Source organism: Epinephelus moara, chromosome 24, assembly GCF_006386435.1.
Source record: "Epinephelus moara isolate mb chromosome 24, YSFRI_EMoa_1.0, whole genome shotgun sequence".
Lineage (NCBI taxonomy): Eukaryota > Metazoa > Chordata > Actinopteri > Perciformes > Serranidae > Epinephelus > Epinephelus moara.
Genome location: NC_065529.1, coordinates 28,621,736 through 28,636,301, shown reverse-complemented (window position 1 = coordinate 28,636,301; position 14,566 = coordinate 28,621,736). Strand labels below are relative to the sequence as shown.

Genomic DNA, 14,566 nt, shown 5'->3' with positions numbered 1-14,566 from the left:
AGCTCTACAGGACACTGTTTTGTTTCACAGCCCACAACTTTTCTGTTTTTATTCACTCTCACCAGCTTTCCAGATGACACTTGAAAAGATGGAGATTTTTTGTAGTGTAGCTCAGCTAGGACATCTCTATCAAGGACAAACTTTTTTATTTTTTTCCTCATAATAAACATTGTCCAGATTCCAAACCACACGGGTGCAGTCAAGCTTCACCCTGCGTTTCAGCACCACTGCTTTTTCAGCTTAGAGGTGCCTGGGCAGGCATAGCAAATGCTTTCATCCTCTCCCAATCGTGTGCAGTGAAGAGGCTCCATTACGCAATTATATCAGCTAGAGGCTAAACCAGGAAGAGCTCAGGCCTCATTTCCCAACTAACAGTTGCTGACAAGACAAATTAAAGAGGAAGAGGAGGGGTCTCCTTCAAAGCCTGTAAGAGGCAAAGCTGATTTGAGTATAGTCTGTCAGTCTGGGGGGGGGGGCCCACAGGCCATGATTTACAGCTCAGTGGGGGGAAAAGTCTCATTCTGATGTGCTTGTGCCTCACTTTCACTCCCAGGCTTCTGTAATTTAATCAGCCATTGGAGATTAGGGAATAGTTTTAGTTAGTGAGAGTCCACTGGTGTGAATAAATATCAATGTTTTAAACACCTCCGCATGAGGATCTGTAAGCACTGTTAACGTTAATACAGCTGAAACAATTAATTAAGTGGTCAAATGACATTATTTAGGCTAATCAATTGCTCTAATAATCATTTCTGTATTTTATTTTAGCAAAATGTCAAACATTCACTGTTTTTTGAGGATTTGCTGTTTTTCTTTGTCAGGCCTGATAAAGGACTGAGAATAACTGGGTTTTGGACCGCTAATTGAGGATATATTTGGCAAATTATTTGATAATAATTTTATATAGCTGTCAAAACAATTTCATACCCTAAAAAACAATTAGCCTATTTAGTCAGGTAGTTTAGCTAAAAGCAAATAAAACCTGTATTAATCATCATGTTTGATATGAACACCAAACAAATGGCTGTGAATGTAAAAGGCTAGCTCATAATGGGGGAAAAAAATCACAGAGAAATTGCACCATAAATGCAGTTATATGCAGCTTTTTAGCTTGTCTTAGCTTATTGTTTTGGTTTCACTTACTGTTAGACTGAGCCCAGGGTGTCTACAGGTATCTGACAAGTAAATTTAATGCTTTTAAGAGCCGTTCAAGACACCTTTTAACCAAATTGAGGAAAGATTTTTTTTAAGCATTGCAGGCAAGCAGTATATATGTGGTCTTGTGCAGAGGTAAGTGTTATGTAGGAATAGAATTAGAGTTAGAGTTAAGTCAATCTATATTTTTCCATCACTTACGTGCAAGTATGAAGTAAAATGTCTGTGTTATAGTTCCTTAAAGATATGTAACATTAGAAATGTGGACTTTTACAAAGACAGGCTTCACTCATTTTCACAAAATAAATTTAAAAAATGAATAAATGAAATCATATCAATTGTTTGTAGTAGTTAAGACCTCACAAACTCATATTAAAGACTATGACTAATGACTTTTAAGACTTCATTGTTGTGACATTAAATTTTAGACATGTTAAGACTTTTTAAGGACCTGTAGACACCCTTTGAGACACTCTGATCAACCAAACAAGCTAATAAATCCACCACAGGCAAAGCTAGCAACTTGCTAGCTAACGTTAGCTAGAGAACAACGACCTCATCACTCTCTAAGTTATGTTAGTTGGTCGCGCAGTGTTCCCAATGAAAAAACTTATGATGAAAAATATATATTTATATGTTAATTTTACCTGTTACCCAGCTCCACGTTTAACAGGTAAGTTATTACGTGTAGTATTATGAGGTTTACAGTCGGCCCGGAATTGAAGACGTACCCTGGAGTGACGCCAACGTCTGAGTCGAACGTCTCCAGCGAAGAAGAAGGGAAAAGCGAGACGAAGCAGCGCGCGCCTTGTGGAAATGTTGGATTTTAACGTTGGTCACGCCGCTGGCAAACGTTTTGTAATGCCGGACTGATAGTAGACATCCGCGACAACACAAGGATGTATCGATGATGCAACCCGCCGCTCCATAACAGGTAAAACCATAGCGTTTAGTGATAATCCCTACGGTTTGCGTACAGAACGCTGTCTAAATGCATCACGGAGTAACGTACCGTGTGCAGATGTGGAACCTAAGGTAGGTGTCATGGACTTGTTGGAGAGCGAGGCCAAACCAGGGCTAAAATAAGCGTTAATGTTAGACTTACATTCATCAGACAGCCAGACTCACGACTCTGAATTCATGTTTATGTCGCTCCCTGTCTCCTGGATGTTGAAGTAGGAAGCTGTTGGCTAAAGTCAACTCTAACAAGCTGGTAATACGGTAGCAGCTTTTTTAGCTGTTAGCTTGTGTTAGAGTTATTCTGCCCCCTAGTGGCCAAACAGCGGTAATGCAGCATTGAGGGTATGGCAGCAGTAGTAGCAGCCTACTGTAAAACTGCAGTAAACATATTTATACACAAAACATGGTAGTTATTGTGCATTTTTGTGAAGCCAGTTGTGATAATTTTCAAATTATATTAATATGTTATACTGAAGAAATGCAGGCCTATGTAATGCCTCTTTACTTTATTGTAAAATGAGCAAGAGAATGATCTGAAGCAACCACAGTATCAAACAAAATAAAACATATCAACATTTCCTCCTGGAAAGCATCCACAAGATCATTTTGGGGAAATTCATATACTGAAGTTACTGTTTGTTTTTCTTCACTTTGTGTTTCATTGCTTACAGAGCACACAACAGCTGAGAAACTATTGTCAGAACATTGTAAATGTCACTCAGTCTCTGATGTGCTGCGTTCAGAGTGTGCTGTACTTTCAGCAAAATCTGTGTATAGTTATTTTGGTGAGAGGACTATACCAACTAAGAATAAAAACTGAATCTTACCACAGCCTGTTTTAAAACACACAAAAATGTCAATTGGGAAATGTTAGTATAGGCAACATTAAAAGTAAGGAGACGGCTGTATTAATATAGTTTACCAATTATGGTTTACAAAGCTGCTGTGCAACGTAGACACCAAACACATTTTCTTACAGTTGTTTGGTCATGCTTGGTGTCACCACAGCTAAATAGCCGTGCAGCCATCAGGGAGTCGAGCATGCTCAGAGTCTGGCTGGCACAGCCGCCGGCCGTACCAGTCTAATCAGTCTGTTAGTCATTTCCAGGGGCTGCTCTTGCTTCAGCATGAGACAGAAATAGACCAGTGCTTCCTTTTTACTATTTGGATGTAACTGCAAAAAATAAAAAATAAAAAAAAATAAATCCCAAGAGATAGCAGTTAAAAAAATGATGGCCTCTGAATCCCAGCCAATCCATGAAAACCTTTCATCAAATCCCAGCAGCCCTGAGCCCATGCTGACTGGATTGCTGTGTCTCCTTTTTAGTGAGGACTTTATCATTTAGTCGAGGCCAATATATGGCTGCTGGTTGCTTACTGACGAGATGTTCAAAGTCAACATCAGTGCAGTCTGATGTATTCATTAGAGCAGCAAACGAAACGAGAGGGAGAGGACTCTGAGAGCAGCGGGGATAAAAACACAAATTTAGACTCTCTAATGCAAATTTTGCACTATTTGTTCACACATACATGAATGATCAGTCCAGATCTTTCCCTGTCCACATCAGTGACCTGAATCCATGTGCCATGTTTACCTCCCTATAACTGTCAGTGCTACACAACACTATGAAGCAGCACTCGCTCACACATCTCTGCAGCATATATGCCTTCATGTTGGTGTACTGTTGGATGTTCTATAGCTCTGTATTGTTCAGATTGGGATCTGTTCAGGGAAATGGCATTATGTTCTGCATGCAGATTCCTGACCAGATACAAACAGCTCTGCTGCCAGCACATTAAGAAAAACTAGGTTAAGCATCTTCAAAGACTTGGGAAGAAAAATGCACAGTGGATTTGGAGGCTATGGCAATGTATTGCACCTCAGCATTAGAAGCATCTAACAAATGAACACTCTGCACAACAGAGCCCGTATTGATCTTTGCCGACGGAGACATTTGAAGAATACTGAACAATCTAATTTGTTTAACAGCACCTCATGCCATCTGCGCAGATTTATACCTAAGCAACTGTTGAAAGGAGGATGACACCTGGTCCAAAGAAATTCAGCATTTTAAAGCGCGTTGGCTTCCAAGAGGAGGGTCCATTACATCTAAACGAAATTAAGAGGTTGGTTCTTTTTTTAATGCAGTAAATGATGAGCAGATGTAAATGTGTCGGGGCCCTCCTCCAAATCCTGTCGTGATAAGACTTTTAATCAACCTCCTGAAGAAAGAATACATTAGTGCTGCTTTGGGCTTTCCCATAGAGAGCAGTAAAGCAGTAAAGACAGCAAGGGAAGGCGAGTTATGTCTGACATGAGTCCCCAGTGTCCACTATTATCTACCTGCAATCTTTACATATCTCCCCTCCAATGAAGTACTGCTGGCCTGGTGTCAGGAGATATATCTTGAGGGGACATATTTAGTTTTAAAATATGTCCATTGAACGCCACAACAATGGCATGTTGTCTCAGGCAAATACCAATGAATAAACACACACCTACAACCATTATCATTATTAATATAGTCATTAGGTGTGCAGGATTTTGGTTACTGTTTGTAAAAATGCTCATCAATCAAAGTAAAAGCCAACCCTTGATTCAATCTCCTTTGGTCCCCTCGCTATATTTGCCTTTTTTAGCGCTGTGTGCCTGCTGCTTACAGTCTAACACCTGGTCACTGCCTTTTTGAAAAAGCCCCGACCTCACCAGAGCGATGTGGGGATACACATCCACAAACATCCCTAACTCAGAAAATTGAAAAAATAAAAATCAGAAAATACAGGCAGAGGGAAGAGCCTCTGCAGATAAATACGTCGCCAAACACTTCTAGTAGGTCATAAGTGATTGCTGAGAGGGATTACTTCTGTATGAGTCTATCTGTTGCTTTTTGGGGAAATCCTTTGGGGTACATCTTTAAACTAAATGAAATGATAAAAGGGGGGATTATAGTTCAGCAGTTGTCTGATTAAACATCACATTTCATGGATTATTTCAATGTATTTTGCTAATCTGGTGATTCTATTTCCATAATCGTGATGTCACACAGTTGTTTTATTTAGACAGACCAGAATATTGGGTTTTCACACACAAGTTTTTTCAGTCCATTGTCAGGTGTTTTTTGGAAGAACCAGGTGGCCCAAAAAGAGATTTTAGGTTCAACTCAAATGTTGGTCTGGGGTTAACTTGAGTTTAACACCTGCATGCCCATCACAAGTTCGGACAGGCCACAGTGATGCCTTTAAAGTACTTGTATTTTTTTCTGTCAAACAGTCCAAAACTCATATAAAGATCAAGATATTCAAGTTACAATGATGTAAAAAAAGAGAAAAGCAGCACATCCTCATTTCAAAGAAGGAGCCAGCTAAATATTTGACATATTTTTCTTGATTAAAAGACATAAATGACTAAATCACTGTCAGAACTGTTGCAGATTAATTATCTGTTGAACAGCTAAGTTATTAATCGACCAAATGTGTTCAGCTCTTTAATCCATCCACTTCAATAAGATCATTACCACTACTATTGTAGGAAGAAAGACAATGTCCTGGTCTGTAACTACATGTAACTATATAACTGTAATAATAAGAAAGCAAATATTTACAACACTGGACATTCATGATGTATTCTGTAATTCACTGGTTCCCAACCTGGGGGTCCGGGCCCCCATTAGGGGTCACCAAAGCTTTGCAGGGATTTGGGAGGCCTTCTTGATTTTAAGGTGTACGAAAAGTAAAAAAAAAAAAAAAAAGAAATATATGCAGTGAACCTATATCTCAGAATCTCATTTATAACTGAGAAAACTAAACAAAATAGTTATTTTTCAAGTTTAGATTATTATTAAAGATATAAAATTGAAAAAAAAAAAAGTCACAGGAGAAGGGCACAGTAAAGATCTGAACAAAAGCTATAGTCACAAAGCCTTCACTCTGGATTTATTTCCTAAATATAAGGACACAAAGAATTTAAAAGTATTTCATTTTATAACACATATAAATCTATAAAAAATAAGTATAAAAAAAAGCATTCACTCTCTGCAAAACAGCCTCATCCTGCGTTAGAAAAGTAGCAGTTAAAACAACCAAAGAGCTAATGGAAAAATGACCAAGCACCAAGGAGTAGAAAACTCAATTTGTCAAAAGAGAAGTCTATTAAGTATGTGTAATTGTTAGAAATAAAATATATATGTAATATAGACAGACAATGGTAAAAAACGCTTCTAAAAATACCACGAAAACTCAAGTGAGGCAGTATTCACAGGAAATAATCTGCTCAAATTCATCCAAATTGCTTGTTTTACACAAACTTACAGCAGTGATTGTTCACTATTTGGGTTGATTGTACAGTTTGTTAGTTGTTCTGTAGTGTTATTGTTATGCATTACGAAACAGCCACAAAAGGTCACTTAGTCAGTCGTCAGTTTACTCAATGATTAAAAAGTGGTCTCTTAAGGAAAAGGTTGGAATCCAGTGCTGTAATTGATCTACAGTTTAGAACGATCTTATATGGGTAAAAGTAGTGATTATGATGGTGCCTCCACCCACACGTTCACACACTCAGATATTTGGGCCAAGTGTGAAAACTTTCTGAGACGTGTCACGTGTGAGCTGAAGATCTTACCTGACAGGCTTGATAAAGCAGCTGGTGCTCAAACTTCTTGATGCCGAGGATATTCTGGAACATCTCGTACAGCTGGTCCTTGCTGAGGATCAGCTCGGAGGCCGCGCTGGCGGTCATGCGTTGCTGCGCCTTCCGTGGATCCTCGTCGCCACGGTAGATGGTGTCAAACTTGGCCATCCAGGAGCTGAGCACCGTCTCCTTGCTCAGACCGTCGATCTCCGGAAGGCTGCGCACACGCTTCTCGATGTGCCTCTTGAACACTTCCCTGAAATCATTGGCCGAGAAGCCGCCGCTCTGGACCATCTTAGCCACGCGATCACTCTTCAGGAACACCTACATTGTGAGAGACCAGTGTCACTAACTGCATTATGTAAGAGATAGAGATCCATAAAAAGAAACTGTTTTATTTCAGATGATCAGTAATAATTTATAGTAGAGTGCACGGCATAGAAGAGCTTCTCTGTCACATCCTGTCTCGAACACTAAATGTCTGTCTTCGTCAGCAAAGGGAAACTGTTCTTGTTAATTCTGAACTGACAAATCAGAGGCATATATGTAAAGCTGTGACTCAACAGGGCCAAAGCTGCATTCTGTCTCCTGCTAATGACAGCCTAACAGGGACAGAGACAGGCGAGGCTATATTGTCACAGCATCAAGCGACGTAGCCATCAGAGCTGACTGCTTTGTCACTCTGACAGTTATATTTTGTTCTTAGCATCCATTATGGCTGAAAAACAGCGACTACTGTACTGAAACATTACAGCACTGTGGTACATTAGCCTTGTCATTTGCTGCATGTATCGGTGGATAACAAGGGTTTGTGGATTGAAATAACAAGATGTTGGTTTCCCATTTGCAGACACAACATTTAGGATTTGTTTTTTGCTAAAGACGGCACACAAAGCAACCTGCGATTACAATTCAGCTAATAATAGAGGCCCTTGCTGTTTCAATAAGGATGCCACTTTAAGTGGACGAGAAAATTTGCATATTTTGAAATTAATTGTCTATTTTTCTTCAAGATAAAGTGAGAAAAGATCCACATATTGCCGACAAGGTGCTAAATAACATATTCTTTTACTCTGTACGTGCACATTATATTTACACAGTGCAAATATGAAAAAATCATAACTATCATTACAATAACACATCAAGACATAGCCCAATTGTCCTGAAAGCCACAATCACAGGTTGAAACACATGACTAAATACATTTAAAAGACTCTTAATCGTTGTCAGGTTAAGTATTAAAGGAGCCGTATGTAACATTTAGAGCATATCTGTTTTTCTACCAATATTAGCATGTGTATGCAGGTTTTTTAGACCCATTAACAAGAGGTGATAGATTTCGTTGCCAGTAGATCAGAATGTGTATACAGTTCTACATAGACAATTATGCTTTTCTGTTTTTTGTACTGGTGTGTCACATTCAGTGTCACGGACAGGCCGGAAAACAGGTTTGTAAACAGTAGAAAGCACTATGGAGGCCACTGAAAATCTGTTACTTGTCCAGTCTCCAATAATAGTTGATTATTGAGTGCTGCTTGGGCGGAGACGGATGGTATTTTGTAGCGGCCCCTCTTTCCATCGCGCTGACAAAGGGGCCAGTTGGAGCCAGAGCCAATCGGAGCTGGAGTTGGAGCCAATAAATACGCATGACTACTGCAGAGTCATCTATCATGGGACTGAATGCCGATTCAAACGGTTCTCAACATGGAGGTGGATGAGGCAGCAGCTAGCAGCTAAGCTAACTCCATGAATAATGGCAACAGAGCAGAGCTGACAGAGCTAACATTGCTAACCTGGAGGGGGCAACCAGAAGGTAGGTGCAGTAAAAGTAGTAGCATTTAGCTGGCAAGTTGGGTACACACTTGTGCTAACTTGCAGGTGCGGCCAAACCGTCTACTATAACAATGAACAGAGAAACTCGGACCCAACACACACACACAGGACGCGGACGATAACTTCATTCTCTGCTCAGGACGCTATTACTCCACTATATCTTTATAGAAAAATAGTTGTCAGCTGCTGTATTAATGTTCTGAATGCCACAAAGAGCTCCTTTAAGCTTTAAATTATAATGTATTTCACATTAACATTAAATATATCACAAAATAAATACAATCCCTGGTTAGCTGACACATACAGGTCATCATTTAATTAACCTCCGTGCAAATCTGTATATGTTTTTCCTGATGGCTCCCACCTCATACTTTCTCATAATGGCTATGCTTGCCTTTCCATCACAGATTTGGCCTTGAATGTATCCCACTATCTGCACTGCCTTTTGTACTGTATGCATGGTAATAATGACTTTTTCATCTGCGGATTGAAAAGTGAGGTTGGAAAAGATGGCTGTGTCAGCCACATGCTCTGACTCATAATCTGTGCAGTGAAAAGCTTCAGCCACCATTTTACCACTCAGCCGTCTCAATACAAGCATTTTGACATGGAATAGCAGGAGGACTGTGTGGTGCCTTATTTTTCTTTCACTTTTTAGACTGAAAGCTCGTCATTTCTGGTTTTAAATCTGCTGCAGAAGCGATCCAGAGGATACTGTGCATCTACAGCAACAAATACTGTATTACATGTAGACATTTATGACAGACATTAATAGATATATTCAGCTGTAATTTTTACATTTCCAAAAATGCACACAGATATGAATGATGTATTTCACATTCAGTGATTCGTTTGAAAGTATCAAGTCCTTGCGCTCAGATAACAAAATGGTTCTGCCTGTGATTATGCTGCTTTGGTTAGGATGTGTATGTGTTGGTACCTCATTGTAGCTCTGCACAGCGTTGATGAATGCCTCATCAGCCACAATCTGTGTGTCTCCGTTGAGGAAGGCCTGGAAACGGTCCTTGGTCTGCTGAAGCTGCTGCTTGGTTATCTGTGGAAGCAAGGGCAAACAGAGGACACCTCAGCGTTAAAGCCAGGATGCAAAATATGTCAAAACAAGCAGACAATAATATCCAGCCATTTTTGAATTACTTATTCTGGGTGAGCAGAGCAGGCCAAACATATTTTTCCCCAGAAGCTTCCACGTTCCCCTCCTGGGGGAACGCTAAGCACTCCCAGGCCAGCTGGGACATGTAATCCCTGTAGTGTTTTCTTAATCTACCTTTGCATCCCTTTTTTAACAGTCATGCTCTGAGCACCTCTAAAGGTAGGCAGCCTGGAGGCATCCCTATTAAGTGCCCAAACCACATCAACTGGCTGTTCTCAATGCGAAGGAGCTGCAGCTCAATAACAAGTTCCTTCCAAATCTCTGAGCTCCTCATTATATCACATGGAGCGAAACCAGAAACCTCATCTCCGCTGATTGTATCCACAATCTCATTCTTTCAATCACTACCCAGATATTGTGACTGCAGGTGAAAGTGGGAACTAAGATTGACTTTTAAATTGGGAGCTTTGCTTTATAGCACAGGTCTGTCCCTACTACTTACAGCCTGATACAAAGCCTGCGTTACTGCAGCCAGTGCCCCTAAACGGTGGTCAATCTTACAATCCTTTTTACCATCGCTCATGAATAAAACCCCAAGGTACCTGAATTGTTTCACTTGGATACTCCCCCCTCCCAAACCTGAAGTGAGCAATCCACCCACCCGACTGCATCAAACTGAGCTGCAAACTGCTCCAGTGGACATTGTAGGTCACGGTCCACTGAAGCCAAAAGGACAACATCATCAGCAAATAGAGGAGACGCCGCCCTAATATAACCCGACTGCAAACTCCAGGCCTCAGCTGCGCTTTGATATCCTGTCCATGAATATCACAAACAAGAGAGGTGACAAGGCCTGTCAGATTTCAATGTCAAAAAGTGTACAGGGAAGAAATGATTCATAACAGCTGCAGTAGGGAAGAAAAGACAGTAAATCAAGAGGTACAACCTCTTTTTAGCCATGTTAACTGCTTTGCTCCAGGGATGGCATTGCTGGTCTGTTGATTTGCCAATCAGTCCACGATTTCGGTCCAGACTGAAATATCTCAGCAACTATTTGACGGATTGACATAACACTATATATAAAGAGCAGCTAGTTTTTATCCAGTGAAACGTCACAACATCTTATTCTTGGATTCGCACAACATTAGTAGTCCCCAGAGGATAAATCGTATTAACTCTGATGAGCCTCTGTTCATCTAGCTCCACCATTAAGGGCCACATTTGTGGTTTTGAGGGAAACGTTTCCGCAACTACTAAAAGGATTGCCACTATTTTTATTTTTTTATTTATTTATTTACTCCCTAAGGATGAATTGTAATAACTTTGGTGAGCACTTTACTTCAAATCAGTGATCTTCATCAGGTCAAATCTTTGATTTGTCAAATACTTTGGGTTCTAACCACAAATCACAAAACTTATGACATTCCCATCAGCCTCAGCTTTACCTTGTGTTTAATGCTAATTAGTAAATGTTAGCATGCCAACACGCTAATTAAGATGGTGAACAGTATATTAAATCTGCTAACCATGCTAAACTAAGATGGTGAACAGTATATTAAACTTGCCAAACACGCTAACCTGCTATAACACACTAAACTGAGATGGTGAATAGTATGTTAAACCTGCTTAACACGCTAAACATGCTAAACCTGCTAAAAATGCTAAACTAAAATGGTGAACAGTATATTAAACCTGCTAAACACGCTAAACTAAGATGGTGAACAGTATGTTAAACCTGCTAAACATGCTAAACCTGCTAAAAATGCTAAACCAAGATGGTGAACGGTATATTGAACCTGCCAAACATGCTAAACTAAGATGGTGAACTGTATGTTAAACCTGCTAAACATGCTAAACCTGCTAAAAATGCAAAGCTAAGATGGTGAACAGTATATTAAACCTGCTGAACACGCTAAACCAAGATGGTGAACAGTATGTTAAACCTGCTAAACACGCTAAACATGCTAAACCTGCTAAACCTGCTAAAAATGTTAAACTAAGATGGTGAACAGTATATTGAACCTGCTAAACATGCTAAACTAAGATGGTAAACAGTATATTAAACCTGTCAAACATCAGCAGTTTAGCATTGCCCTCACATGTATTGATAAAACACAGAAATCTAAAAAATAATTGCTATGCTATGACAGGCAACCATGCATAGCCAAGTGTATTAAAAAGTGGATAACTAGAAAATACAAGTGGGTCAGTCATTTATGTTTTTAGTGGTCATAGCTTTCATTTATTGCATATTTTTTTATAGTATACTGTATAGCTGTACTTTCTTGTAATAAGTAATATAAAAGGAAAATTAAGAGGGGGGGGGACCCTTGGGCAGATTTGCTGGAGAAGAATTAAATGATTTTTTTTTTTTTTTAAATTATATGATTTATTATCACTCAACAATCTCTATCTTTTATCAAAACATGTTGTGTTGGACATATGTGATGGGTTTTTTTTCATGTCCTTTGTTTCACTTTCGAGCCTCATTCTGGTCTACATGTCCTTGGATCGATTTCACACATGGTTACAGAGTCAGTGACCTGACCGTCAATAGACTGACAAAATTATCCCTCTGACAACTGCTTTCAATCTACAGTTCAAGCTGTTGTGTATATCAAACAAGCACAAGGACCTGCTGGTAACCAGTGTGTGTCTGCGTGCGTTCAGCTGCACATTGCAAGTGACAGACTTTGGCGTGGGAGTGAGGTGGAAAAGTACCACCTATCATGTGCCTTAGAGGCAATCTCAACACCATCTGCGTGTCCGTCGTACTACTCCAACTCCCCCGTTAGCAAAGTTCAGAAAACGCAGACCACGTAACATAAGATATCTCCATCAGACCCAAAGTGAAACTGCTTTTTGGATCTAATAAGAATGATTTATAAAGGTGCATAGCTGTATAAATACAAATACATAAGCTGACACTGACATGACCTCTCCATTACTGCCAAGAACTCGAAGCCTCACAAATCATTTCACCAAAAGGCCGCTCCTACTCCATCCAATTCACGATAACTGTGGAAGAGTGAGTCTCAGGATGGTATACCACTTAATGTCCAAACATAAAAGATGCACTTAACAGCATATCAACAGCATCAGGGATCAATACTTGTGCTTCTGCTTCAAGGTTTCAGGTTTATTCATCTTTGCATAGATACTGTAGATGTGAGATTAAGGAGAACTCGGTGGACCATCTCTGCTATGTTTTAATAGACCACGTTGTTCAAGGAACATCCTGAGGCAAGACATGTTAATATTAACACCAGTATGCAAATCAGTCTGGTCTATGGAGACACTCAGAAGCTGAAGTAGATACAGTCGTCCTTGGTTTCTTGTCCATACATGAAAGTGAGAGGGTCGGGATAAAAGCAGCACACAGTTTTTACTTTGCATTGCCTTTCCCCATGATGTCCATTAAAATGTATACATGCACAGATTAAGATTAGACTTTTATTTTTCTTTCTCTTACAAACACATACTATGATATTCTAAGCATGAGTCCTATTAAGGATAATAATTTTAATTAGAATAAACAGATGAAAAAAAGTGTGTATACATGCTCAGGCTCACGTGTAGGCGTGTTGACTGATGAGCTACAATCAATTCAGCAACAGGGGAAACCAGGAAAGCAGTGTGAATAATGTGGAATACACGGAGGTATGTGCCGAGATGTTTTCTCTTGAATGGCTGCTGGGCTTTTGAGAAAAGGTACAAAAGCAGACTTGAACCAAGCTGACTGAAATGTTTTAGGGCAAAGCTAGCACTTACACCACTAGACCTGAGGTCACTGTTGCTTTCTCAAACACAACCAAACACCAGTACATAGCAACAGCATTACTAGCAACTGAAAGCAACAAGACTTTGCTGTGCCAACGAAATAGATCTGTTTCATCGAATTTTGCTGAGGAGCTGTAATCAGAGATGGAGCAATTAATCAGCAACTATTGTGAAAATTGATCAATTATTTCAGTAATTCGTCAAACAAAAGCTTCCAGCCTCTCAGAAGTGAGGATTTGATGGATTTAACTAAAGATCTTTAGGTTCTGGAGAATGAAACAAGCAATTGATCTGGGAAATTATCATTGGAATTTTTTCCTATTCTCTGACATGTATAGAGGAAGATACAAAGTCACCCATGACTTAGCTCCACCACCACTTGTAGGGCCTATATCAACAGAAAAACAAATACTAAACGTGTCACTAGGGGGTCTATTAGAAGAGACTGCATTATTCTGTTGCAGAAAAAGTGCCTTGAGCCAGTCTCCCTGGTCTGTCAGAAGTTCAATAGAGTGGAATATAAATTCATATTAGAGATGTAAACACTTACACATCTTTCAGCAACCAACAGATACAGTGAGTATTTATGGGAATGCCCACAAAACATCACAACCTTTTAAGCCAAGGGATAAAACAAAGCATTTGCAACCATAATGAAGAGTTGCTGTTTGGCTCTCTGCACGTCAGATAAACTTAAAAATCTAAATGTAATGGATATTTTTCAACCTGAATCCTACTTTCCCATGTTTTTGTGTTTCAGTGACTCATAGAAACAACTGTTTTTTAGCAGCGGCCAGGCTGTAACCACTTGGGGCATGTTCACATCATCAATTTACATCCACTAAAAGTGCTTGTTTTTGCCAATGACATGCTCGGATTGTTATTTTAAGTGTCTGACAATGTCACTGAAAGGATCCCTTCAGATATTTATCGTTTTGTCAAAGAGTGAGAGCCCTTTTGTTTAACCAGAAACAGCCACAAGATTGCTATTGTCAAACCCACCAGACTCCATTTAGAAAAAACAGTAATTTTATCATCATAAAAAAACACTTAATTCAAAGTCAACAGAAGCAAAATTAAACTCACAGAATGTGTCTCGG

The 14,566-nt window shown here is 39.6% G+C and overlaps 1 protein-coding gene across 9 annotated transcripts in view; it reads right to left on the bottom strand.

Annotated features, from left to right (window-relative positions):
- The window catches only part of cadpsb (Ca2+-dependent activator protein for secretion b), a 95,588-nt gene that overhangs the window by 60,412 nt on the left and 20,610 nt on the right, over positions 1-14,566 (bottom strand). For all 9 annotated transcript variants that reach the window (XM_050038045.1, XM_050038051.1, XM_050038046.1 and 6 more), the window contains exons 2-3: positions 9,516-9,629; positions 6,734-7,066 (exon numbers count right to left, since the gene is read on the bottom strand). In XM_050038045.1, the coding sequence (XP_049894002.1) occupies positions 6,734-7,066; positions 9,516-9,629 (447 nt within the window). The remainder of the gene's footprint in view (positions 1-6,733; positions 7,067-9,515; positions 9,630-14,566) is intronic.